The sequence below is a fragment of the Colias philodice genome, chromosome 9 (genome assembly GCF_061535455.1).
Source record: "Colias philodice isolate Cphi_HAF_F1 chromosome 9, ilColPhil1 Martin Lab GWU primary, whole genome shotgun sequence".
In the NCBI taxonomy this organism is placed as follows: domain Eukaryota; kingdom Metazoa; phylum Arthropoda; class Insecta; order Lepidoptera; family Pieridae; genus Colias; species Colias philodice.
The window spans coordinates 6,843,324-6,870,066 of NC_143094.1; the positions used below are offsets into that span (position 1 = coordinate 6,843,324).

The 26,743-nt window shown below is 32.6% G+C and overlaps 4 protein-coding genes across 10 annotated transcripts; 3 read left to right on the forward strand and 1 right to left on the reverse strand.

Moving 5' to 3' along the window:
* The first annotated feature begins 1,527 nt into the window (after positions 1-1,527).
* AIMP2 (aaRS-interacting multifunctional protein 2) lies at positions 1,528-5,373 on the forward strand. Of its 3 annotated transcripts, none has more exons than XM_089699221.1 (5): positions 1,528-1,665; positions 1,863-2,021; positions 2,169-2,327; positions 3,015-3,228; positions 4,935-5,373. In XM_089699221.1, exons 2-5 carry the CDS (start codon positions 1,875-1,877, stop codon positions 5,276-5,278), a joined length of 864 nt encoding a protein of 287 aa, XP_089555347.1. In that variant the 5' UTR covers positions 1,528-1,665; positions 1,863-1,874; the 3' UTR covers positions 5,279-5,373. The 3 variants fall into 3 exon arrangements, with proteins under 3 accessions (XP_089555347.1, XP_089555348.1, XP_089555349.1); XM_089699222.1 differs by having other exon boundaries at positions 1,863-2,003; XM_089699223.1 differs by lacking the exon at positions 1,863-2,021 and having other exon boundaries at positions 1,536-1,665.
* Positions 5,374-7,638: 2,265 nt separating this feature from the next.
* LOC149485882 (lysine-specific demethylase RAD23A-like) lies at positions 7,639-8,965 on the forward strand. Its single transcript, XM_089699224.1, has one exon. It carries the CDS (start codon positions 7,743-7,745, stop codon positions 8,721-8,723), a length of 981 nt encoding a protein of 326 aa, XP_089555350.1. The 5' UTR covers positions 7,639-7,742; the 3' UTR covers positions 8,724-8,965.
* Positions 8,966-11,067: 2,102 nt separating this feature from the next.
* On the reverse strand, positions 11,068-16,587 carry CrebB (Cyclic-AMP response element binding protein B). Of its 5 annotated transcripts, none has more exons than XM_089698661.1 (7): positions 16,438-16,587; positions 15,951-16,115; positions 15,693-15,842; positions 15,246-15,405; positions 14,859-14,930; positions 13,224-13,349; positions 11,068-13,129 (listed from the first exon to the last, which is right to left on the reverse strand). In XM_089698661.1, the coding sequence occupies exons 2-7, from the start codon at positions 16,098-16,100 to the stop codon at positions 12,939-12,941; spliced, it is 849 nt and encodes a 282-aa protein (XP_089554787.1). In that variant the 5' UTR covers positions 16,101-16,115; positions 16,438-16,587; the 3' UTR covers positions 11,068-12,938. The 5 variants fall into 5 exon arrangements, with proteins under 5 accessions (XP_089554787.1, XP_089554785.1, XP_089554786.1 ...); XM_089698659.1 differs by having other exon boundaries at positions 11,068-13,141; XM_089698660.1 differs by having other exon boundaries at positions 11,068-13,141; positions 16,299-16,438.
* A 2,776-nt stretch (positions 16,588-19,363) lies between these two features.
* Positions 19,364-25,627, forward strand: LOC149485884 (actin-binding protein IPP-like). Its single transcript, XM_089698613.1, has 10 exons — positions 19,364-19,720; positions 19,846-19,990; positions 20,500-20,638; positions 20,728-20,893; positions 20,998-21,177; positions 21,491-21,654; positions 22,152-22,287; positions 23,187-23,397; positions 23,983-24,203; positions 24,611-25,627. The coding sequence occupies exons 1-10, from the start codon at positions 19,565-19,567 to the stop codon at positions 24,842-24,844; spliced, it is 1,752 nt and encodes a 583-aa protein (XP_089554739.1). The 5' UTR covers positions 19,364-19,564; the 3' UTR covers positions 24,845-25,627.
* Positions 25,628-26,743: the final 1,116 nt, after the last annotated feature.

Here is a 26,743-nt window from a genome sequence, read left to right on the forward strand (position 1 = left end):
CGGTCGCCGTAAACTAATATATAAAGTCATTAACTTACTACCAAATGTCTTAATTACACTAAACTACACTTTATAATCACTACACAGTACACTCACTCGCGGATTGGTTATTTTTCGACACTGGTAAAATTATTAAAAGTCGGCTCTCCTGCTGCTTCTGCCACGCACAAGGTTGACGATAGTACAATCTGGCGATATGCTTAAAGCAGTAATGAAAAAACATAGCCAATTGGGATTTTTCTGTTTTGATATCCCTGCACGATCGCGACTTCGGGATGCGGAGCGATGCGTGCGATTTCCGTACCTTCGACCGCTAAACGATTTGCCTCTCGAGCCTGCACATTCCAGCTGGTTTATCCGCTGCTTTAGTTGTGCTAACTGCTCGAGGTTTAACGGTACCGACGAAACTGCTCTAACCGGAACTGCCGGATTCATTTTTAATTGTTAACAAACGATATCTATGCAATTCACTATAATAATGTTCACTTTTCGTCGGGAGTCACCAATGTAGGGGCTTGTTATGTGCGGGTGTAATAAAAGATGAATAACTACGCAAAGGTTATATTTCGTTAACTACATATATTTATTCGTATGTTGTTAATATTCGACCTAATGCGACCAACCCGCGTCCCGACAAGCCCTTAACTAACTGTGCATAACGCACAAACTGTTTATATACGAGTTACCGTGTGAACCTATGGTGGGAACTTTCTTAGTAGGTACTACACTTGAAATATTTCGGTAACTCGTAAATTGGCTTGTCGTCGCTACACTATAAATCAGAATAAAATAGACTTACCAATAAAAAAAACTACTAACTACACTAATTTACAAGTTTATATATAAGAAACAAAAGATATATACAAAGCCAAACTCAATTGAACATTAATTTAAATTTTTTTCAAATTAAATTTCAAAAATTACACCCGGCTCGTTCGAAGATTCCCGCGCTTTTTCGAGTTGTCACTTGTCTCATGAGTCATGTCTGTAATGGTTCGGCCACACTATGCCGGGTTAGCGCAATAATATTATCGCGATAAAATTAGCGGGATACAGCGCTCAGCAATACACCTGTCCACATATAACGGCCTATTGCGCTAACGCGATAATTGCGTTTTGCCACGCCGCAGAAAACAAAATGGAGGAAGCGAACGCTTTGTTTATAATGTCTTTTAATAATTATTTGCTTCATCTCTTGCAAAAGCTGAAAAACAAAAAACAAAGAAGAAAAAGGCGTTATTGGATGTTAACTATTCATAAAAATCGTTCAACGTAAGTTTTCCTTTTTATTTTCTTGCCTATTGTTGAAATTTGGGACGTGCGAAACGTTTGGTGTCACTGCGCCGACTGAAGTGTGGCCACGCTAGCGGAGTATCGGCGCAAAAATCTCTTTGATTTCAGCTAATTTACCGACAGTGCAACGATAGGCATTCGGGCTTCGGCTTAGCGCGCTAATCCGATAATGTTACACGCTAGGACAATAACAATGGCCACATATTCTACGCTAAGGCGAATTATCGGCTTATCGCGTAATATGTGGCCTAAGCATAACTGTCAGTCTTGTCATCGTGGTCCGTACCTACTCCGTTGTCATTCGCAAATCGAATCTCGGAATCCGGATTGAATTAGCCTTTGCAAATTGAGGAACCTGTAACCTTACTCAAGGTATATTTTTATTTTACGAATATATTGGTACAAAATATGCGACATCAATAAAAATAGAAATGAATTTGAATTGAAAACACAATCACGGCAACCTATGTATAATTATTACATTAATTTTGCTATAAAAATTGTTGAAATATTAATATTTGATATCTGCAACCAGCTATAGCTTTATATATCTTGGTTTTAAATTGCAGTAAATAATCAGGATGTATAAAATGAAAAGTATTATCCCGATTGAACAATCTATAGATTTACCAACATGCATGTATTATATGAAGAATCCCAACCAGCAGGTTGTTGCTAATGATGACATACAATTGAATATTCGTGACCAGGTTATGAGATTCCTTAAGGTTTATTTCAAAAAAATATTTTTTTATTTTATTTTATTATTAAGCTCAAATATAATTGATACAAAACATTTTATCAACCCTATGCATTGTGTGTGGCTACATTATATTTAACCCCAAGATATTATAATGTGTAATCTTATGTTTCAGAGTGCACCCAACAACAAAATGTTGGATCTTGAAAATAGGCAAGATCAGCTGCTCAAAAAATTGGATAAGCTTTATGAGAAAATCCAAATAATAAGTTCTTCCTGCAAATTGAATGACACTGTTAATAATAAAATCAAGCCATGCTCAAAAATATCACAGGTATTACTCATCTATAAATTATTATATAGGTACATATAATACATATTTTTAGACATGTACAAGGAGCTAGGTTAAATGTACTGTGATTCTACACAACTCAACAACTGCCTTAATGATGAAGACAGTTGATAACAAATCACAGTAAGTCAACAACTTAACAAAGTGAGGGTAGTTGGGTCAAACATCCTATAAACAAAGTCTGAGACCCAAGACATGATTCATATGAATGCGCCACGATTCAAAAGAAGGCAGTATTTTATAGTATTCAACAGCTAAGCATCTTCGGACATGAAATATTGACAACTATTCATCCACAAAAATATTACATCAAAAGTTATGTCTAACGATATTATTAATATTTTAAAAACTGTTAAGATTCATTGGGTGATGAATTTGAAACTAAAAATTTGTGGAAAAAAATTCTAAACATGGTACAAACTTCAAACTACAAACACATTTTTTTTTTTTACAAATGGCTTAAATGATGTTATTGAATGTGTACAAAACATCATAACAAAAAAATGTCTATAAAGTCATTAAAAACACTAGTTTTTGGTATCTATTTACCTTATAATTTATAATTTATTTTGTAATGAAGATATGACGAGTAATATGTAATGAGAGAATGAAGAAAGATATCATGTATAAGCTGATTTTGTTCTAATTTATTATATTTTTTAATTTTAGATGAAACCTGAGGAATTAGTGTTGGTATTAAGTCCAGATAATTTACCATGGTTCTTAGTTAAAGTTTTGAAGGAAAATTTGGATTTAAACTTTACATGGCACATTCATTCTTCTACTCCTTCCAACAAAATTCCGAAAATTAAATCATTCTTTGAAAAGGTCAAGTTTGAAAACACTGATGGAAAAGTCAACCTAAGACTGATTTTTAAGTATGGTAAGTATTTGATTAGTATTGAATTTGAGTTTTATTGGAGTTTAAAATTAACCACAGCCACCCATTTGTGTATTTTAATATAATTTTTTTAACCTTTACTTATGGAGCAGCCTTAAACAATTTAATGCTTTCCTATATCTAAAACTGCAACTTATACAAAAATCTATTGTTGTAATGTAAAATATACATAGAAATCTAAATAACAAGACACATAGAAGTGCTATAATGTCATAATTCGTATGAAAACCGCTGTCGCCAAAATCAACACATTTAAACCGATAGCTAAACAGTACACACAATTAGTAAACTATGCCTTTTATTGGACAGCTTGATTTTAGTGAAAACTAACTTAAATATTATATTAAGCTTTTTAATATGTATCCTAACGCACGAATTTACGGTTTATTTTAGAATAACATCCCTAAGTATATGAGACGTTTTGTTTCTTTTTGCTCCAATAAGGTTGAAATTTGTGTTAAACGTGATAATAAGAATGCTCGACTGTGTCATTCATTGTTATTTCGATTACTATGGTGACACTCGTAATACTTGTAAATATTCTATAATTTTAAGGAAAAACGGCATTATTTCTAAAAAAAAATATTTACCGATGAAATATTATTCCTTTATTAGTATAATTACAACTTGTGGAAGAATTTCCGCAATGGGAAATGCTGAAACACACCATGTTTACACACATACGTCTCCAGAGCAACTGAACTGTGACGAACACACTGGTGGCACAGCTGGTGATGTGAAAGTCACCTGAGTCACATGAGTAGAAAGACAGAACAGAGACTAAGCTTCTTAAGAACGTGCAAAATTGTTACCTATTTTGGTAGGGTTGTCACAATAGGTTAAGACAAATTAAACAAAACTACCTACCACAACCCAACCTAGGTATGTACACACTTACAATACATACATACATACTTACAAATGCTAAACTTGTAATAATAATGAAAGGTAAAAACACACCATGTACAATTCTCATTTTATTAAAAAAGGACCTAATAAAATAAACGCAAGTAGGTACTTACTTGAAAAAGTAATAATCAAAATATTTAGGTACTCACCTATTGTACTCCTTGAGATAGTTGAAGTATGATATATTTTTAGTTTTTCTACTATTATTCATACACACAGTACAATAAACAACCATTTTTGACAATGAAATATTACGTTTTATATTAAAATATTCAAACTTGCAAGTTGCAACTAATAAAACAAACAACGTGCGTCGTATCAACCCTGAGACTGTCCTCTGCCTGTGCAAGCGCAAACCGGTTTTTTCCAGAATCGCTGCGTACGCGACAAGCGGCCAGAGACACACACACATGGCCCCGCGTACTTGTAGTAGTGCAATCGATTCTCGCGTTTGTTTGAAGCTTAGTCTCTGTTCCGTCTTTCTACTCATGTGCCTGAGTGGCGACAAGGTCACGCGCGCTTACGACTTCTAGTGTCTTGTTATTTAGATTTCTATGAAAATATACTAACACTGAGAGATTTTTTTTTTTCAATTTGGACTAATAATTCTTGATATTAGTGAGTTCAATCAAACAAAGCTTCAACTTAATATAAATTACGATATTGTATGTATTGAATCAAACTGATAAGTCTTGTCAAACTTAATTCATCTATCCAGTCCTTTTTGTCTTTAAATAATTATGAAACCAAAAATATTTACTCTTATATTCTTGTTTCAGAGTCAGCTAGTACAGAATTGAGAATTTCATCATTGGGATTACCAATACTAGGAAATGTAAATGTATTGAGGTATCTTTGTGAGATATTCCCAAACACTGTTTCATATGATTTTAATGATTACGCAGCTGAGAGTTTATTGGACACTTGTTATTTACTTGAAAATTCTTCAGAGAAACAAAAGCAAGTCCACTGTCAAAAATTATTTCAAAATGGAAGTCAATGGATTTATAACAACAAGTTTAGTATCATTGACCTTGCTGTATATAATGAAGTAAAGCAATGGAAAAATGTACCAAAAATTGTACCACAGCAGTGGTTGGTTAATTGTGAGAAGTGCATATAATAATTTATAGAGTACCTAGTATTTATATACTTACATAATATTTACAAATGCTGACATTTTGTATTTATTTCATTAAATATAAGTCTTTTATAATCCGTTGAGTTTATTTGTTATGCACCCGCAAACTCAGTCAGAAATTAAATAGCTTAGAACTGGTGAAATCATTTTTTAAATGGGATAATTTGTAGTTTTTTAAATTATCCAGTTTTATTTAATCTAATCTCTAAATCGAAATAATTTTAGTTAAATACTTGTTGCAACAAATTTTGTCTATAATTTGAAGTATTTGTACATTCCTTATACTTAACAAGAGTAAGTATCTATTTTTATTAAAATTATCCCCTAAGCCCAAATAAAAGATTACCTAAAAATTTCGTAAGCCAAAGAGAATACAAATACTATAACTCAATGTCTTGCTCGTACGCCACAATATATCAACCAGAAAACCACAAAAATTAGCGAGGGTCTATTATTATTACTAAGTTGATAATCTCGCTCGTTACGACCACAGGCTAACGACACTGTCGCCACCTTAGGTCGCCACTTATAATAACTCAAGATCAGCTAAACGTAGTAGTAATAGCTCCATGCTAAGATTGCGCGCGGAGACCAATCCTTAATCTAAGTTTTCAATCTATAGTGGTTTAAAGTTAACTCAAAAATGGAGCATTTTCGTAAATTTTCTAAAAAAATCTTAGAGAAAGTGTAAGAAATGTTATAGTATGCTATATATTCGTGATCTACTCAATAAGCTCTTTCATTTGATATCCCACACGGCATGTTTTGGAAATTTTTATTTTTTTCTTTGTATGCCATATTTAATTACCGGGGTGGGGGGAGGGGGACCACAAAACTGGTTGGCAACATCTGTCTATAGGATGTCTGGGATCTATACAATATATATCAGCCCCCCTAGTCAAGTGGCTTTCTGTTAGCGTAGCGTTCAAACAGAAAGCCACTTGACTAGGGGGGCTTAAGTCAGATTTAGGTCCGCTATTTTGGCAAACGAACATCTCCTTGGAGCCTGCTCTAATTATCAAAAGTATGTAGTACTAAAAGTTTATGACAGTCTGAACGAAATGACATAAATATATAATCTGAAACATACGCAATATTAATACATACATATAAACAAATTAAATAATAGAAAGGTTACAAGATTAACATTACAAAAAAAGGCTAAATGCGAGTCGGACTCGCGCACGAAGGGTTCCGTACCATTAAAATCACTAAAATGTTCTGCCAGTTAAAAGTAATCGAGCGAAAATTTTAATAAATATATACTTACAAAATAAACATTATACTCCTTTTTGGGCAGTTGTGTAAAATTTTAATATAATAAAGGTTATTTCTCATCTCATTTCAAATTACATACACTTATAAAAATATTTTTTTATTAACAACGATAGCTAGAAGTAGTCCGTCAATAAGAAAGTCGTAAAAATTTACGCCCTTTTATGCGACGAGTTTTTAAATTCAACTCTATCACTAAGTTCATAAAGATTAAATTTGTACTTCTTTCCAAGATAGTCTCGTGGGGAGTGCGGTTCAATATAGCGTTCTAAATTCAACTTTATCGCTTAGTTCATAAAGATTAAATTTGAGTATATTTTCTTTCCATGATAGTCTCGTGAGGCCACATCAATGATCGAGTAAATATGACTCGATTATTTGTCTTGATCATCGCTAAACGATACATCGACGATTATCGATATGCGCAGTTTTTAATTATTTTATAATTTTAATAAAATAAATAATAATTAACAAATTCAATGATGGACCTATACGGACCTAACGGTAAAGAATACGATTTTGATAAAATTCACCAATTTTGCTACGGATGAGGTGCTAGTGTAATTTTTTTAATACCCAAAATTAAAAAAGAAAATATTTAAAAAACTACAGGGGACCTAACGAAAAAATTGTGGGACCTTAAAGGACCTAACGGAGACCTATCGATTAAGGTCATTTCTGACCCAAAATTCTATGGATGGGGTGCTAAAGTGTATTTTTTTTATACCCAAAATTTTAAAAACACTAAAGGGGACCTAACGAAAAAATTGTAGGACCTTAAAGGACCTAACGGAGAGCTATCGATCAAGGTCATTTTCGACCCAAAATTCCATTGATGGGGTGCTAAGTTTGCATTGGTAAGTCACAAGCGTCCACAAAAATTAATTAATGAATAGTATAACAATTAAGTAACTACAATTTTTATTATTTATTTTGTTAAATGTGTGTTAAATTAAATAATAAGTAAATTTTGATATTTTATGATATATGAAATATTTTTTTATTTATTTAATGAAATAAAATAATAATTGATTATTTGTTACGATTATCCAAACACAAATGACATTTAGGAAACGAGGTTATGTTTACTGGTTAATTTTGTCGAGTCAGAATAGTTATCTTCGTAACAAGAGTTTTAAGAATTTCAGTAGGAATACGAAAGTTAATCAAGATGTTGGTGACATTAAAAACATTACAACAGCAAACATTTCAAATTGAAATAAATCCGGACGAAACCGTTAAAGCATTGAAACTTAAAATTGAAGTTGAAAAAGGCAAAGATTATGCGGCAGACAATCAGAGACTTATTTACGCAGGTAAAATTCTACTTGATGACGATGAACTTAAGAAATACAACATAGATGAGAAGAAATTTATTGTTATTATGGTAACAAAGCCCAAAACAGCCGAAGTTCCGCAAACATCTACATCCGCTCCTGAAGCTGGTGAAAGTACGTCAACAGAGAGCGGAGATGGTAAAAACAAAAAAGCAGAGGAAGCGCCGAAAACATTGCCAGCGCCAGAGCCGGAACGCGCTGTTGAACCAGTAGCTGTACCAATTGATCCTGAGTTTGAATCTACTGTTCAAAGTATTATGGACATGGGTTATAATCGACAACAGGTAGAACAAGCTCTCCGTGCCTCTTTTAATAATAGAGAAAGAGCAGTTGAATACTTAATAACAGGTATACCTGATGACATACTGCAAGAACAAGAGGCAGAAGAAAGCGCAGATGATGATCCTTTAAGTTTCCTTCGTGATCAACCACAATTTCAACAGATGCGTGCAGTAATTCAACAAAATCCTAATTTATTAAACACTGTTTTGCAGCAAATTGGACAATCTAACCCTGCACTTTTGCAAGCTATAAGTCAACACCAACAAGCTTTTGTGAGAATGCTCAACGAACCTGTGAATGCACCATCTGGCGGTGCTGCTGTTACAGCTCCAGAAGAAGTTGTTGTTCCCGAAAGTCAATTAAATCAGCAGCCACAAAATGTCATCCATGTTTCACCCCAAGACAAAGAAGCTATTGAAAGATTAAAAGCATTAGGTTTTCCTGAACATATGGTTATTCAAGCTTATTTTGCTTGTGAAAAGAATGAGAATCTTGCAGCAAATTTTCTTTTGTCACAAAACTTTGATGATTAACAACATAATTAAACTTATTTTATAAGACATTGTTTACTTATATACATTTCAGAGCCTAAATAGTTCTTATCTTTTGCTTTGTATATTTGATTGATATGATTTATGCAGTTATAAAAAAGAAGCCATAATTGTTAAAATATCTGCAAATGTACCTTATTTTAATTACAAAATTCAAAATTGTTATTTTTCAGGTATCTATGTACTTTCAGTACTGAGTTTTAATAAAATAAAAAGTAAATAAATTGTAAATGTATTTTCTTACTCATGATATGTAGATTATTATTTTTTGTTACATTTCACCTTTACTTGAGCTATCAATAATTCACAGAATATTATACTTTTAATACTGTTGTAAGTTTCATGTGTTTTTTTGTAAAAATAGAAACAAGAAGAAAGAAACAACTCAGTAAATAATGAAAATATCAAAATTTATAAAAAGTGTCACCTTTTTTAATCTAAATTCTAGTCTTAACTATAAATCTGTACCCTTACTGTATATCTTAATATTATAAATGCGAAAGTTTGTACGTTTGTTTGTTACTCCTTCAAGCAAAAAAACTGCTGAACCCATTTTCATGAAATTTGCAAACAGGTGACATAGAGTTTTTTTGATTGACACAGGATAGTTTTATCTCGAAAATCTCACAAGCTAGTATAATAATATTTAGAAATACATGCTGACCCATGAAACTTCGTAGAATGTTCCCATTATTGCAACATACTAGGTACACTGTCTGCTCCTATTGGTACTATGATATTATTTATCCCATAGCCGTAAATTAAATGTATCTACTATCCAACACAAATATTTCATTATATAGTTCTTGCTCCTCACAAGTAAAACAAAATAATATGTATTCTTGAGTAGTATACTGCATGTATACCTAGGTAGGTATAATATGTAGGTAAAATTATGTTGTTGATGCATGGATTGGCATGGATGATATGCTCTGGATGCAAGCAGAGCACAACAGTGAAAACTTTAGATATTTATTAAAAAAAATAGTAAGTATTTTATTAAGTGTCGGTCGCCCGAGTCGTCCAATGACCTACGTATAATTTCGGTGTGTATTTGTATTCATCCATTTATTTACGATACTAATTAATTATTGTGAACAATTCACACTTTATTGCTCTAAGAATAATACGACAAACAATCGTTTTAAGAACATTAATAAGATTTTTATTTATTAAGAGAAGTTGGAATTTATTAAGTTCTAACAAATGAAATGATCCTGAAAAAAATGCGAGTCGTCAGTCGTCATGTTACTTGCTCTGTGTCGTCATGGGACGCCTGGCGGCTGGAATGGAATGAAACACCTTACACCGTACACACTTGACACAACCTAAGCTGTGTATAGACTAGTAGCAGTCCGCCCCGGCTTCGCCCGTGGTATCTTTTGTTACGTTAATAGATTCCATTTCCGCAGCGCACGCGATGACAGAATTTTTATTAAGGAATTTATTACACCTTGGGTTACATTATTGCATTTTTGGTAAGGATCTCTTAATTTTTTTTGAAAATGCAATATAGCCTATCTTGCTCAGTGAAGATGCAGCTTTCTAATGGTGAAAGAATTTTTGAAATCGGTCCAGTAGTTTTTGCGTGAAAACCATACATACATAATTACAAACCTTTCCTCTTTATAATATGTAGGTATTAGTATAGATGTACATAAATCATATAGCGTTAAATCTGTTTTACGTGCGCTTATAGATGTTTCACATCAACAGTCCTCAAACGAGTAAATTAACTTCCTTCATAAGCTTATAAAAATAAGTTTGGGCTTGATTGCTTATATGGCAAAGAGGTCGACTATTGTTTCTACGACTTCATAACGTGTGGCAAAAAAAAACTGTAAAAATCATTATTTTTAAACTGTCACAACTAGAACAAATTTACTGGAAATTTGAAATAATTAATAAAAAAATCATCAAAATTGGTTCACCCAGTCAGAAGTTCTGAGGTAACAAAATAAAAAACAATCGAATTAGAACCTCCTCTTGGTATGTTGAAAATTTGTTGAAACATGGAGATTCCTAATGTCATTATTGTTTTTCTTCATGTATTTTCAAAAATACCAGAAAATCTGTAGGAACTATTCAATATCAAATAGTACATTACGCCAGTATACAGTAGGTACTTTGTGATATTATTTATTATGATAATGTTTAATTTTTTACTTTCATTAGTTCTGTAAAGGAAGATTGAGGGACTTCATTCTAGATAAATGATGCTGGTTAAGTGTGATAGTTGTTTTTTAATGATCTGGTTTCATCACAGCTAAGAATATTATCCTAAATAAAATGTATAATAATATATTAAAATAAAATAACCAAGAAGTACATCAAACAGTTAATATTATTAATATTTATAAATAGCATAAGTTAACATAAAAAGCTATGTTGGTATAAACTTTATCCAATCTAATTTAAAAGGCACTTTCCACAATGTCTTACATTAATTGTTGCCATTTGCCACTAAAGACATGCGTCTACTTTGTTTGTAAAACGTAACAAAAAAACTAATAACAGTACAAACTTATACATAGAGTTCGGCATGATATTAATGGCAATTGACTACCTACTTATAAAATCTTATATTTAATAATGAATCAAGTCAATTAATTACCCTCCAAGAAGATTAAAATGATAAGATAATGTAAAGAAAATTAGTAAAACTCCACATTTTGTAATTTTATCCATAGCAAAAAATACTAAAATAGGTTTATTTTGTATAAACTAACCAGCATAATAAAACCTCTTGTGATATGCGAAGTGAGTCAATTTTCGTTCAATTTACTTCTTTCATTTTAATATGTACAATATAATCAAACTTTATATAAATACAATCTATACATATCTAAGCTATATGTACACACTGTACATTTCATTTTTATGTGTGAAATTTAGTACATCACTAATTTAAACTGTACATTGCAATAGGGTTATTGCACGAATGAACTAAAAAATAACTTTGGCTTATCTATTAAATCACCATATTTAGGCTTTTATAATACCTAAGCAACTTAAATGAATGGTTCACAATCGGTAATTCTGTTCACTTCATAAAATGTGCTATAGATGAGTTGTAATTGTAATATGACTATTTACAACTCATAGTTACATATAATAAGAAATAACAAAAGTATATACTTCTGAATAAAAATAATAGATAGGCTTTTTTTGACAATTAATAGGTGAATATGAGGCGATGGCACGAAAAAACCTCTGTTGTATGATTTAAAAAAAACATATCCTATACATTACTATTAATTAGAAATTCTTGTGAAACAAAATATTAAAAGTGAACTTATTAACATGTACAACCATGAAATATACTGAGGATATTTAAGGGATTTTTTAAGAAAACATTTAGTTGCAAAATAATGTCTAACATTTTCGTGTTCTTTGAAGGTCCCAGATAGAACCGATAAATTGATCGAGAGCGTTATTACGATACAGGTTTTCACTTTTTTTATCTCGTTCTAAGAAAAGCGGACAGATATATGAATATAATCAGGTATAACAAGACAATTATCGTAATAACGCAACCACAACATATTTATATAGGCTTTCTAGTATAGATTATAATTAAATTAATATATCAACAGAGCTTCTGTTACCTTTTTTCTAGTAATACATCAGAACATTTTACAGGTCGTCATTGAAAAAAAAAGAAAACTTATTGTATTGAGACAACACATTTTAACAGATAAGTATTGATTTTTGCAACATATCATAAAAATAATCAACTAGATGACAAAAAAACAATAACATTATAGAATATGATCAAATAGATAAACATATCAATTCTAACAATACATTAAGATTTATCAAATGATAGATGAAAATCTACTCAAAATAGACTTTTTTTTTATAAAATTCATTATTATTACTTTAGTTTGCAGGTAGTTTCAGATAAAAATATAATATTATTTACAGGTCTTAATTAGATAGGTGTTTATAAATTGTTGGTGTTTTTTTTTATTTCTTGGTCTATATTCAAGGAGTTGACTTCGAAAGTATTTTAATAGTAAATGACACTATTGGCAATTTGTTGTTAAATTTTTCAGTATGTTTGGACTCAACTGAACATTTTTATCATCACAGCTTCTTGAGCCGTTAGAATTTTATGTACTCAGATACTGCCAATGTGTGCCTCATGGCATCTGCCAGCATTTTCAATGGCACATCTGGCTAGCCAGCTGGATCTCATTCTGTTTTTTGTTGACAATATAGCTCCTTTAGTGACTTTAGCTCTTCTATTAAGGCTTTGTTTTGATTTTCCAAAACAGCTACTCTATTTTCTAAGCATTTAATGTACTCCTTCTTTTTACGCCGACATTCTCTGGCGGCTTCACGGTTTTTCAAAAGGCGAAGTTCGCGCTTTCGTGTCTGATCTTCTAATATAGGACCTATAAACATAGCACCATTTGTTCATTTCTTAAAAAAAGTAATGCTAAAGAAATATCCTAAAAAAGAAGTATTTTTACTAACCCGGCACATAAAACTGTCCATCTTGGTTAGTGGTAGCATATTGTACTATGGCGCCGCCGCCAGTAGTACCTGATACCGCCAAAGTATGAAGACCACTCTCTGTTTGCAAAGCTCCCGCTGGAATAACTGAAAAAAAATATTATAATCCTTATATGGTATTTAGTGATGGGACTACAATTATTTGAAATTTCAATTTTGACAACACTTATAACTTGATATAAAGATTGTGCTCAATATTTTTTTTAAACAATTGGTTTTTGTTGATTTAATTCAATTCAACATAATAATAGTACTTATACATATATTATCTAAATAATCATATGTAAATTATATAGGTCTACTTATGTATAAAGAATTCGTGATTATATTAGTGGGTATATAATATTATATAAAATATATAAATTTGCATAAACATACACAATCATTATTTATTTGTACAATTAAAAGCAAGCATTTTATTTAAATGTACAATCAAAATCTACAAAAATTAGTACATTAAGTATCCACTAGCTAAGTAAATGATTATCAACTTTGTAGCAAACATGACACAGCTGCTAGAATGACGTCATTGTCATTGGTTTGAGCGCGATTACGTCATCTTGCGTGAATAAATTGAAGCATGAATAATATTAAAGTTATACCACAAAAAGTTAACAGAATAAAAACTTAAGACTTAAATATTCTTATGATATTAAATTATTATCACGTATAATATAGAAATGAAATATCTATATAGATTTAAATAACAAAATGGATGTTTTTGAAACTTTCCATAATAAAAAAATCAAAATAATTCAACCATCAAATTATAAAGATACGAGGATTATAAAGAGGGTAGGTTAAAAAATATCATCTTGTATTATACCTCACTCATCAGTCATACCACATCATAGTTTATCTCAGTAAAACTAGAACTAGAAAGCAGCAAGTAATACTTTCCTTAAAAATATATATAATAAATATGGTCACCTCAAACATGTAACATTATTTTTTTATATAATTTGTAAAATACAAATAATAAATTATGAAATAAATAATCCCAGCATGTGCAATTATGGCATATATATATTTCATTCAAAGAGTTGACTTCTTCATGATTGGATTAAAAAAATCGAATATAGATATGTAGTGCAATTATAAAAACTTTTTATGAAGCTTTTTCCAAGTTCCTCAAATATATTTTCTCATACAGATACCAATAAAACCAACTAACTAAAAATCACTGAAATCTAATGAAATATTTAGCCATTCTTCAGTTTTAAATGGTGTAAATAATACAACTTTATTTTCGAATATATAAAGATAAATAACTAGATAAGATATAATATAATAGATTATAAACTTTGCATTACACATTGAATTCATTAACGATTATGGTTACCATTAAAGAACATTTTGCTGCATCTATAACTAGTGAGAAAGGGTCAACAAAGAAGGATTTTATGAATTCAACAGACCACCATGAGACTAAATCAAGACCGAGCCAATGTGTTGAGAAACAAAAAATGATGGTGTACACCAGAAGCTAATGGTTATAAGCCGTGAAGGAACACGGTATGGTTGTGATACATTGTAACAGGTTAGTGACATGTTGCACACAGAAACCAAGTGTCAGCTGCAGCACATTTAACTAACCTGGTGCAAATGACAAAGGAGATGACAGCGACACTTCATTCTCAGGTCCTGGTTTAGTTCCCATGCGATTTTCTGTAAGACCATATTTCCTTGAACTGTTTGTCTTAAGTCCGACCCAGTTAGATGTGATTTAAGTTTTTTATATAAGGTGTAGACCAGATTTTTATCACTAAATATATAATACAAGTTCAGGAATGGGAATCTGCATGCTTGGTGGGGTGTATACTGTATAAGGATGCTAAGTCTTATAAAAACAATATAGGTAACTATAAACTGAAATAAAATGATACATTAATATTTGTTATAGCACATTCTTTATATCTTTGTGTAGAATTGTTGACTACTGCAGCACCTATACATAATATGTTAAAAAAATTATTATCATACCAGCTATTTCTGCTCCTCCCAAGTCATTCAATATTTTACGATATGACGGCCGCCTCGTGAGCATTTCTCTGTAATTTCTTTTTGGACTTTCATCATCACTACCACTTTCGTCACTTGATTGTCCTTGTGTGCTGACAACTGTATTAGGCTCTGGCTTAATCTATAAAAAAAAGCAATTATAATAATTTAGATTTAATATTTTTGATAATAATAAATAAAGTTATTCTCTTTTATAACTTTCATTATTGAGTAACATACAATAATTTTTGTTTAGACTTTGCACTATGTACCTACCAAAAATAATAAAGAAATCTTAATGTTTCAAAGTCTTGTACTAATATAAACCTTGATAACATAAGATTCATTAAGTCACTCTTCACAATCCTAGTATTACTATTAACTACTTTAATTCTAAAAGGTTTTAATTTAAATAATTATAAAACTTACTTGTAATGTTTGTAAAGTTCCTTGTGTTGTGTGTATAACAGAATTTGGTTTGCTTACAAGAATCACATTGCCTTTTGGTAATTGCACTGACTGTATATTAGATGCTGTTTGAATCACTGATTGTTGATTTGGTTGGATTACAGATTGCACCTGCAAATGTATAATATTGTTATTTGATACCAACCGTATAAGATACTAATAGTAAAAACCGATAAGCAACACATTGTAATATATTTACAAACATAAACAAACAATAACCTGTGCTGATGGAGCCTGTGTAGGTAAAGTTAGTTGAACTATACTCGTCACGACAACATGCGGGGCTGTATTGGAAGACCCCGGGCTGGCCAATGGATCCGCAACATTCGCTCCGCTCGGTGTACCATTCTCCTCAACCATTCCGTCCATGCCAAACTAGCTCACCTAAAATATTCAAGGTCAACGTTCTGTGTTTCTTGAAGAACTTTAAGTATCATAAGCATGCAGCGATATTACTGTTACTTTAGTCTCATCAGTCATCATAGTGATACTGTTGATAGTCCCTATTGGTGATATTCTAAAACTGAACTATCGCGTCATAACAAGGAAAATTTTCCAATTGCGTACATTAGCTTGTAACATATTTCGGGACCAAAGCGTTGTATGGAAAAGTTGAGCAATAAGGTCACAAGTAGACATCATGTTTGTGAGCCCAAATTTAGGCGACCGTGACAGACCGCAAGATGTCTTCAATACAAGCACTCACCAGTTACGTATTCCTCGTCACCGTATATGCTGCGTCCGGAGTGGGCGAACGGGACGGTACGTAGTAGCCACGTCAACTGCGAGAAGACTCGTCACTGGCGGAGACCTATGATCTTGTATGCGTCATAACAATATGGCCGAAATTGTCAGGCGCATGCGCTGTGATCCAGTCTCTGTGGATCCAGTGCTTTCAGTAACAGATTAAATAAAGTTAAACAACTTTATCAATCTGTTTAATCTATAATAAGGTTCACAGATAATGTCTAATCTGTGAACCTTAGGCTGTTTTCCAATTACAGAGCATAATGCGACTCAGTGCCGCACAATGCCGAATTATGCTGATGCTTAATTGGAACGTGAAACGCACCAGCAGGTTGCGCTAAGTTCAGTGTTGAAAAAAAAATATTCTTATAGTTATCAATAACCTCATTAATATGTAAATAAAGTGGTATACATAATAATTGGTTGAAAAATATTTACGGTTATTTTAAGTAATTTGGATTTTGATTATTTCATTAACATTTTTTTCAATGTTTGTACCTTCATCCATACTTATATTTATTTTTTTAACACAATTTGAATTAACTTTGATTATTTCGAAAAAACTACAATGAAACGAAAGCTTTAAAAATTTTTCCAACAAATAAATAATTACTAACGATAAATCGATTGCACGCATCAATTCACGCGCATTACTTTTTCTAGTGCTCGATTGTGCGAAGCGTTGCTGTAGTTGGAACATTCAACGTTAAGCATTATGCCGCATAATGCGCTCTAGTGCTGTAATTGGAAAACGGGGTTATTCAATCAAATTAATATTTTTGAAGTGAAACTTCTTTATCGGGGTTGTAAAAAAATTTAGTGTAACATTTTGCCGTTACGCGCCATCTTGTTTTTATCCCTACCACGCGTGATTCATAAGGTCATAAAGAAGTTTCACTTCTTACGTGTGTACACTATTAGAGCGTTTTCACATTATCCGATCCGATATCGGATATCGGACGCCGATAGCCGATATCCGATATCGGATACAATTTGCCCTTTCACATTGTCCGATAAAATCGTTCCGATATCATCATGAGTGTTGCCAGAAATTTTTAGAGAAAACTACAACTAAATTGCCAGTTGATAAAAAAGGTATAATTTAAAAAAATCAAATGTTATAAATCATAGTTGTACATGTACATTAAAAATAACTACGATAAAGAAAAACAACTTCAAAAAAGAAAAGTAAAATGTTAAAAAAAGATTTGATATCACAAATTACTGCATATTATTGAGATGTGCTATTTACTAAATAGTTTTGATATCGGTCATTTGTATAACATAATATACTTATGTTAACACATTATAAATTAAATAAATTTATATCAATACCTACTACAACCTAGTATTAGTTAATAGTTTTAGTAATACATATTAGTAAATACCTTTCAAAATCTATTAAATGTATTTTTAGCAAGACGTACCTAGTCATTTAGTCATTTTTTCACTACATACATTTATAAAAGTTCATGTAGTACCTATGATAAATTTATTAAGTGATACAATCTTTGTTCACATTTTCTTTTCTTTTTCTTATTACACTGTAATATCCTAAAATAATATTGTCACTCGTTCAAATATTATATTTGTAATATGATTGTTGTAATTTCCTGTAAGTAAAGATACATAAATTATTTTATTCTCATAAACAATTATTTTAGAATTAAGAGTTTTCAAACTTTGTATTCTTTGTTGTAAATTCAAAATAAAAATAAAATCGGTGTGAAATCTCCTCCTTTTTTTGAAGTCGGTTAAAAACAAAGCACTCAATGACAACAATACAATAAACAGCACAACCAACATCCGAGTAGGAACTAGGAGGAGGAGCGAGGCAGAATGAGATAAAATAAAAATGATAGACACTAATGTTTTCGAAGATAGATATTTGAATTTAAGAACGCAATATATTTTTGTTTACTTCAGTTCAGCCAACTACCGTATATTTTAATACGGCAAATAAAAATACCTGCCGTATAAATCGTATTTTAAATGCCTATAAATACTTAAATGTGTGTTTTCTTAATAAAAAAAGGTTTCTTTTAATAGAAAAGGTTTTAGGTTAAAAGCAAAAAATTTTTTTAAAGATTGAGCGCCTTATAAGACTGAAAATACACAAACTAGTGCTTTTTTGCTGTTGGTACACTGCCTTTTCGAAAATTGAGTTGGCAACACTGAACATTATCGTCCGATAGCCACTGGGAATATCGGTGTCGGCTCCGATATCCGATATCGGACCGGACAATGTGAAAGACAGGCACATATTTCATACATTTTACTTCCCTCCGATATCGGATATCGGCTATCGGCTTCCGATATCCGATATCGGATCGGATAATGTGAAAACGCTCTTACACGCACACATATTTATTTATTTTTATTTTTATTTAATATTCTCAAATCAAATTAAAATTAATGTTCAATTCAAATTAAAGATAAATGTAAATGTAGAGTCGATTTATATTGAAATAAAGAAATCGATTTAATTTTTTTAATAATATAATCATTGCAGTGTCACCGTAAAAATATTCACACGGAAAATTATAAAATGGACATTTGATACTAAGATTTGATAAGATCACGATGTGTCATACTCATGGGCTAAGTTGAGTTCGGCTTATTGCACGCCTCATAAGCGAAGCGTTGAGGTGGGTACTACTGTCACTTCGCGCAAAACATCTGATTTTTCAAACTTAAAATGTCTTTATGTATCATATTTACAACTACACAAAATTGGAACCCATGCTCTCTTTCTGCTTCTTCAAGCTTCTTCATGCTTCTTCAAGCTTTCTTTCTGAATACGCCCTTACACCCTAAAAAGAGAAGGTACATTATATTCTGTGGTACAGTCAAAATGACTCAATTTGACAGACTTGCTCTGTGGACTGCTCTAGCTCAGTAGTCAGTAGTCAATTCACTCAATTGTCAAAATTTATAGCAATCAATTAATTGTTTACATTTTATCTTTTACATTTTTTTATTACACATTATTATGAGAATAAAACATTTTAAATATAACTAAATAAGAAGATTATCTTTAGATTGTATTCAACTACAATGTCGTGAATTTTCTACACTAAAACACTATGTCCTCGATTATTTACGAAAAACATAACAAAGAAGGTTCTAAATTATACAAATGTTGCGAGTACGCTAGTAAGGTTTCATTAAATTTAAACACCTTTAGGCGAGATGGAAGGTTTTGTGACATAGAACTTATTTCAGGAAAAACTAAAATTAAGGTAAGACTAAATGGATAAATATTAACATTAGAAGGTACAGCCTATGGTAAATTGCAACTTTCATTTTTATCATATATTATAAAATAGTCATAATATTTACTGTTAATTTGTATGATAATCTTTAGGCCCATCGTGTAGTTCTGGCTGCCAGTTGTGAATATTTTGATGCAATGTTTAATGTTGGCTTGGAAGAAAGTCAAAAGGGTCGAGTTATGTTACCCAGTATACCACCTTCCATATTACCCTTAATCATTGACTTTATATACACTGGTAAGAAATCAAAATAATTGCATATTCTATCTAAATACTAATATTATAAACCTGAAGAGTTTGTTTGTTTGAACCCACTAATCTCCATGAAGAATTATTTCACACTAGCGGTCCGCCCCGGCTTCGCCCGTGGTACATATTTTGCAATAAAAGGTAGCCTATGTCCTTTCTTGGGTATTAAAATATCTCCATACCAAATTTCATGCAAATTGGTTCAGTAGTTTAGGCGTGATTGAGTAACAGACAGACAGACAGAGTTACTTTCGCATTTATAATATTAGTAGGGATTATAGTCCATTTAATGAGGAAGGCTATCATTATGCTAAAACAAATTGGAACTTGGCAATGCGGGTAAAGCCGCAAGCAAGGGCACAGCTAGTAACGATAATAAATTATCAAACAGTTTCCATGTTAATTATCTATTGATGCAGATATTTAAGTTTTAATAAGTGAATAAAAATGTAAAACTTAAAATATCTTAAATAATTATAATATTTGAAAATTTTCAGGTGAAATAGCGATAGACAAAGTGACAGTACAAAATTTATTGATTGCAGCTGATATGTTACAGTTAAGGGAACTTGTATTTGGATGTGGAGAATTTTTGAAAAGAGAACTCCATCCATCAAATGCACTTGGTATATTTAGGTGAAAATAAGGCCTCTTATATAATATTAATATATTTTTTAAATAAATATACTTATTAGTTTTTTAATACCATATTATGTTATATGTAGGTTTGCGGAAACACATAATTGTAAAGAATTAGCAGAGGAAGCTTTAGCACATGCTCAAGCTTATTGGGATAAGGTAGCGACTGGAGATGAATTATTGGAACTGCCTCTACAACAGTTAGTTACACTTCTTTCCTCAGAACAGCTTAAAGTTGATAATGAAGCTCAGGTTAATAATTATTTATTTTCTTAAATATAAAAATGCACCAAGAATTTAATAGGAATTATAAAACAAATAAATTATAATTGAAGAATTTACTTAACAATTTATAGGTACTGTATCCAGCACTGAAGTGGTTGGAACATGATCCAGCTACTCGCCGGCGACATTGTTTCGAAGTTCTGAGTCATGTGCGATTGCCACTCATATCACCACAAGTCCTGGATAGCGCCATTAAAACTGTACAAGATCCATCCATAGCTGTAGCACTAAAAACTGTCAGAGTTGATATGGTAAGTTAATCATAATTTTCAGTCTCTTTTATATTTAGATTTAAAGGGTTCAAATGCTTTTATAAATATAAATGATTAAATCCCACCTCATGTTCCATTTGTTCTATTGTTTAAAAATGTATATTTCAGCCACTTGTCTCAGTGTTTTTGTCAGACTAAAATTCTTACTATAAATCTTGTTTGTATATGGCTAATCGAGGAATAGATGTCACAGTCCTAGTTTTATTTGTTTATCTGTATCTGTCAATAGTTTCTATTTCATAAATATATTTGCACAACTTCTAAACATAATATATTTGTGATTGACTTCCAGAAGTCGGGTCGCGGTGCACTCGTGTCGCTATCGGCAGAGCCGCGGGCGCGCGCGCGTCGCGTGCTCGTGATCGTGGGCGGCTCGTGCCACGACACCGCGCCACATCCGCCCCTCACTACTGACAATATACTGTTCTCCGCTCTTAAGTTCGATCTGCATAAAAGGTATCATAATGCTTTGTCGTTTACAGTGTACCATAGATATCAGACCCCACAGTATGACAGAAACAATGCAATTTTAAGATTGATTTGGATAGATCTATATTTGAGATTTCTGCCATAAAATATTCAATAACTTTTGCACGCCTTGCACGCCAAATTATGAGGCGTGCACTTTTGGATTTTCCAAATTATTTTACTTTATAATAATTTACCTAGTTATAATATTATGTCTGTTTTGCAATTGTACAATGTACAAATATTATTTCTAAATTTACTTTTTCAATAATAAGAAAGAGCGTGTTCGCTGAGCCGTGTGCTTCACAAATCACAGAAGCACAGAATACATAATAGTAGCTAAAACAGAAATGAAACTTCTTTGGGAAGATACCAAAACCTTACTCCATGACGTGATGGTATTGACATGACGACCTTAAATTTTTAATCTCAACGCGCCTTAAGAAGTTTCAGTTCAAAAATTATTGAAACAAATCATTGTGCAGGGAATGGGAAGAACTCGCACCAATGGGCATAGCTCGAATACAACCTGGAGTAGCGACTTTGGGCGGACGAGTGTACGCGGTGGGAGGTGAACAGGGAAGCCAAATATTAGCTAATGGTGAAGTTTACGATCCACAGGTTTGTTTTAATTGAATTTCTTTTTGTTACTAATTTAATGAACACCAAATCTATAACAATAAATATTTATTTTACGCTCAAAGACCGAAAATGCTTAATGAGCGAAAAATAGATATGTGCTGTTTTTCATGTTCTTATGCTACATACACAAATTATATAGTACACTCGTGTTAAGATCGAGTTATAGTGGTCCGCTGACCTAGCCACGTCCCTCAGCCAATTATAATGCAACATAATGGATGACAATGAGGCAACGAAACATTATTTGATGAAACAAAGGCGTTAATAGACGCTAATCGTCGGAATAAGTGTTGCGAACGAACTATGTAGAATATGGATTTCGTTATAGAAGTCGTGAACAATTTTTTTGTTATAATAAAATATGTAACTGGAGAATCTAAAAGCGACATTGATTACATTTTGATGTAATTATTAGACTATTTGTTTCAATTAACTTTTTGAAAAAAATATTTTTTACACTATATATAGTTACCTACACGATTTCATTACACGCTACATTCTTACCCGGTAGTTGATGATGGCACACTATTTTCTTAACGCGAGTGGACTATATTCTAGTAGGCAGTATTTGTCGCATAATTTATTCGATAAACGACATTTCCTATATTATTGAAGTGAAACTTCTTTATCGGGGTTGGAAAAAAATTTAGTGTAACATTTTTTCGTTACACGTGACATTTTTCCGTTACGCGCCACATTGTTTTTATCCCTACCACGCGTGATTGACGTATTTCTGTAAAGTTGCATATAGTAAATTATTTATTTGAAAAATAAGGTCATAAAAAAGTTTCACTTCTTACGTGTGTACACTAGTAGTAGTACACGCATACATTTTTTTGACGTAAGTATAAGGTACATAAATCGCAAACAATATCCAGACAGACAAATGGTCAGACATAGCGCCCATGAAGGAGGCGCGGTGCGAGTTCGGGCTGACCGCGTGGAACGGCAACCTGTACGCGTTCGGCGGCTGGGTGGGCTCCGACATGGGCTCGTCGGTCGAGGTGTACGACCCGGTGTCCGATGAGTGGACGCTCGTGGGGCACATGCCGGAGCCGCGGTTCGGCATGGGCGTGGTCACGTTTGAAGGTATCTTTTAACGTGATAACATTTTTAAAATCGTTTTAGTCGGGTGACATGTTCAGAAACTTGTGTCACACCAAAACCTCACGAGCGCGATCGCAGGTATAAAGAGAGAGAGACGGACCGATCTCCCGTCTCATCTCGAGCGCTGCCACCAATAAGACGTTATCACGTAAACATCTCGATCGTAAACCTACTTTACATACAACCAATTTTTTTATTAAGAAATATTCAATGTCACATAGACTATTATATGAAGGACTCATAAAGCATTGGGATTTTCTCTAACGGGTATAATATATTTTTACTAAAGTAAAATAAGAGTATTCTTTTTATTATTATTTTACGGCAGTTGAAGATTGAAGTTCGAAATAACTTATAATATTGCTTCATAACAGTACAAGAAAGGAATAAAAATCCTTACAATGCGTGCAAAGTGAAGACTTGATGTTGGAAAAATATCGCTGACGGAAGACGCGGGTTCGAATCCCGCCTCGTGATCTAATTTTTTCTAATCTATTCTTTATGTTAAATTTATTGCAGACCTCAAAGTCGTATGATTTTATAATATGTTATGTGCATTACTTTCAGGTCTTATATACGTAGTAGGTGGTTGCACACACACATGGCGGCACACACAAGATCTATTATGTTACCACCCCGCCTCACGCAAGTGGCAAACTCTCAAGCCGATGCGCAACGCTCGCAGTCAGGCCGCAGCGGTGGTGTTGGACAACTACCTTTATGTTATTGGCGGGAACGCGCCGAGACGGACCGTGCTCGCAATCGTTGAAAGATACAGCTTTGATGACGTGAGTTAAGAGATTATAACGCACTTTCTATTGCAGAATATAACAGTTCTTTATTTAAAAAAATATTTTGGACTTATAGTTTTTTAACTAAGTTTCCACTACACTATAAATTATAAGTAGAAATCATTATTTAATTTGTAATTATATATCATTATCATGTGTTATCAAGGCATTATAAAATTGACATGGACTAGAAATAGTCTTGCCCTAACAAATTTGGCAGACCGCTTAAAAATATAGTTGTTTCATTCATGTTTAGTTCAAAGTTAGTTTAGTAGTGTTAAATGTTTAATTTTTAAAAGCTCATAAGTTCCTGGAGTATATTGTGTATTTTTAATAATATTTGAACTCAAAGGTAGGGAATAGCATTATAATTAAACACAATTAAACAAGAACACATGTGTCAGGACACGTGGGAGGAGGTGGGTAGCCTGCGGGAGGCGCGCGCGGGGTGCGCGGCGGGCGCGGCGGAGGGGCTGCTGGTGGTGGCGGGCGGCGACAGCGAGAGCGGCGAGCGCGCCTTCTACCGCGCGCGCACCACGCTCGCGTCCGTCGAGCTGTACGCGCCGGCGGACGACGCGTGGCGCGCCGGCCCGCCGCTGCCGCACTCGCGCGCCGAGGCCGGCGCCGCTCTGCTCTGACACACCGCGCCGCTCCACGGGAGGTGATTTATTGAAGTGAAAACTTCTTTAGCGGCGTTGAGCACTTTTTCTGTAATGGGTATAAAATCTTAAACTCGCGTCAGGACACGTGACCTGATCGAAAAAGCGTAAGACGGATACCATTCCAAAATATCAAACATGCTCAACGTTAATAATCAAGTTTTCACTTCTGCCGGCACTCCCGGAGTGCAACCCGTCTTTTTTATACGTGTTTGGGGGTATGATACCCTAGTACCAATGATGCCTTGTAAACAACTAGATCCACGATCCTCTATTATTAATTTAATAATAAGCAACCTGTCGTCGAACATGTCTCAGCGGCATTGAAATTAACACCTTATTTCGTGGGAATAATGTTCAAATTCTCGCTCGAAGTAAAGTATGGCTCTGCCTGACGCGTGGGCAGGGTTTGCGATAGACTAATTTTCAGGATGATTGGGAGTCTAGTTGTTTAGAACACGTCAATGCCTGGCACACCCGCTGCCCCGAACTATCAACTGTTGAGTGGATCCCATTGTTAAATATGTTACTGAGAGGTGATTGCAGTTCTTATAGTTTTATATCTGTTAGACTTTTTATAATGATTGCAGATTTCATAAATCGATTTGATATCTTCTTGTTGTTAATGTTTCAGAATGTGCTAGGAAATTAATGTAGTTCTTTTCTAGTATTGTTTCAAGTGTCAATTATCTGTTTTTTATCATTCTATTTGCTTACCCAGGGACACAATCTTAGAGTAAAATTATTTAAAATAACTTTGAACTAATGTTATTATTTCACGAAATGCAATAAGAATATTCCAGCTCATTATATAAGAAGCTTTATTTGCACTTTTCTGTTAATAATCGCGCGTATCAATCTATATATGTTGCTTGAATAACTTTTTATAATATTAAGTTTACTTTAGTGTAAATTTATCATAAGGAAAAATATACACGAAGTAGGTATCTACTTAAATCTGATTCATGGGTAATTTTTTTGATGTATATGACTGTATTCTATTTTAAAAACCAAATTCGACATTATGATTTTTTTCCTAATATAAATTGGAGCTATAGAATAGATTGACAAATTTATGGGATATCCGCAATGTATATTATTGGTACCTAATTCACAAATAAGTAAAATTTTATGTTTTTATAATTTCTTAATAATCTCATAGTGTTAATGTTGCATAATGTACAAAGATTTTAAATACAATTATATAAAACAGATTATTTTGACATTATTAGCGTTCACATCGTTATTTTATATTTTATAAGTAAAACTGGTATGATGGATAAATAAAATTGTGGCGATATACGATTAATATATAATTTTGTAAATTGGAATGGAATAGACAATTTGAAAAAAATAGGATAATATACAAAAGAATGGGTTTTATGAAGTAATTTATATGAGTAATATTACTTATCCAATTATTATACAGGGTGTCCCGCTATTGGTATACTAAGCGCGAAGGAACTTGTAGTTTTGCATACACTGATCACGTAAAAAATACTTTTAAAAAAAATTACGTCCAAAATTTTTTGCTAAATTTTTCCTGAAAATCCATGTTTTCTTCTCTAGCTTCGCGTAGCCGGCATATACCGCTTCTCTAATATGAGCATTTTATCTATGAAAACATAATCTTAAACGATAGCTCACGTGCTGGTGGCAAAGTTGGGCGGCTCGCTTGTTATGGGTGTACACATAGAGTTTTAAGAATTCATCTATTTGAAAAAAAAATGCGTCTGGAATTTTTTAATTATTTTTTACGTACTATAACCTCCTTTGAGCTTAGTATACCAACAGTGGGACACCCTGTATACCTGCTTCCTTTACCTATGTGATATTTATACAAAACAAATATTAGCTTTACATCAATAAATTAAATTG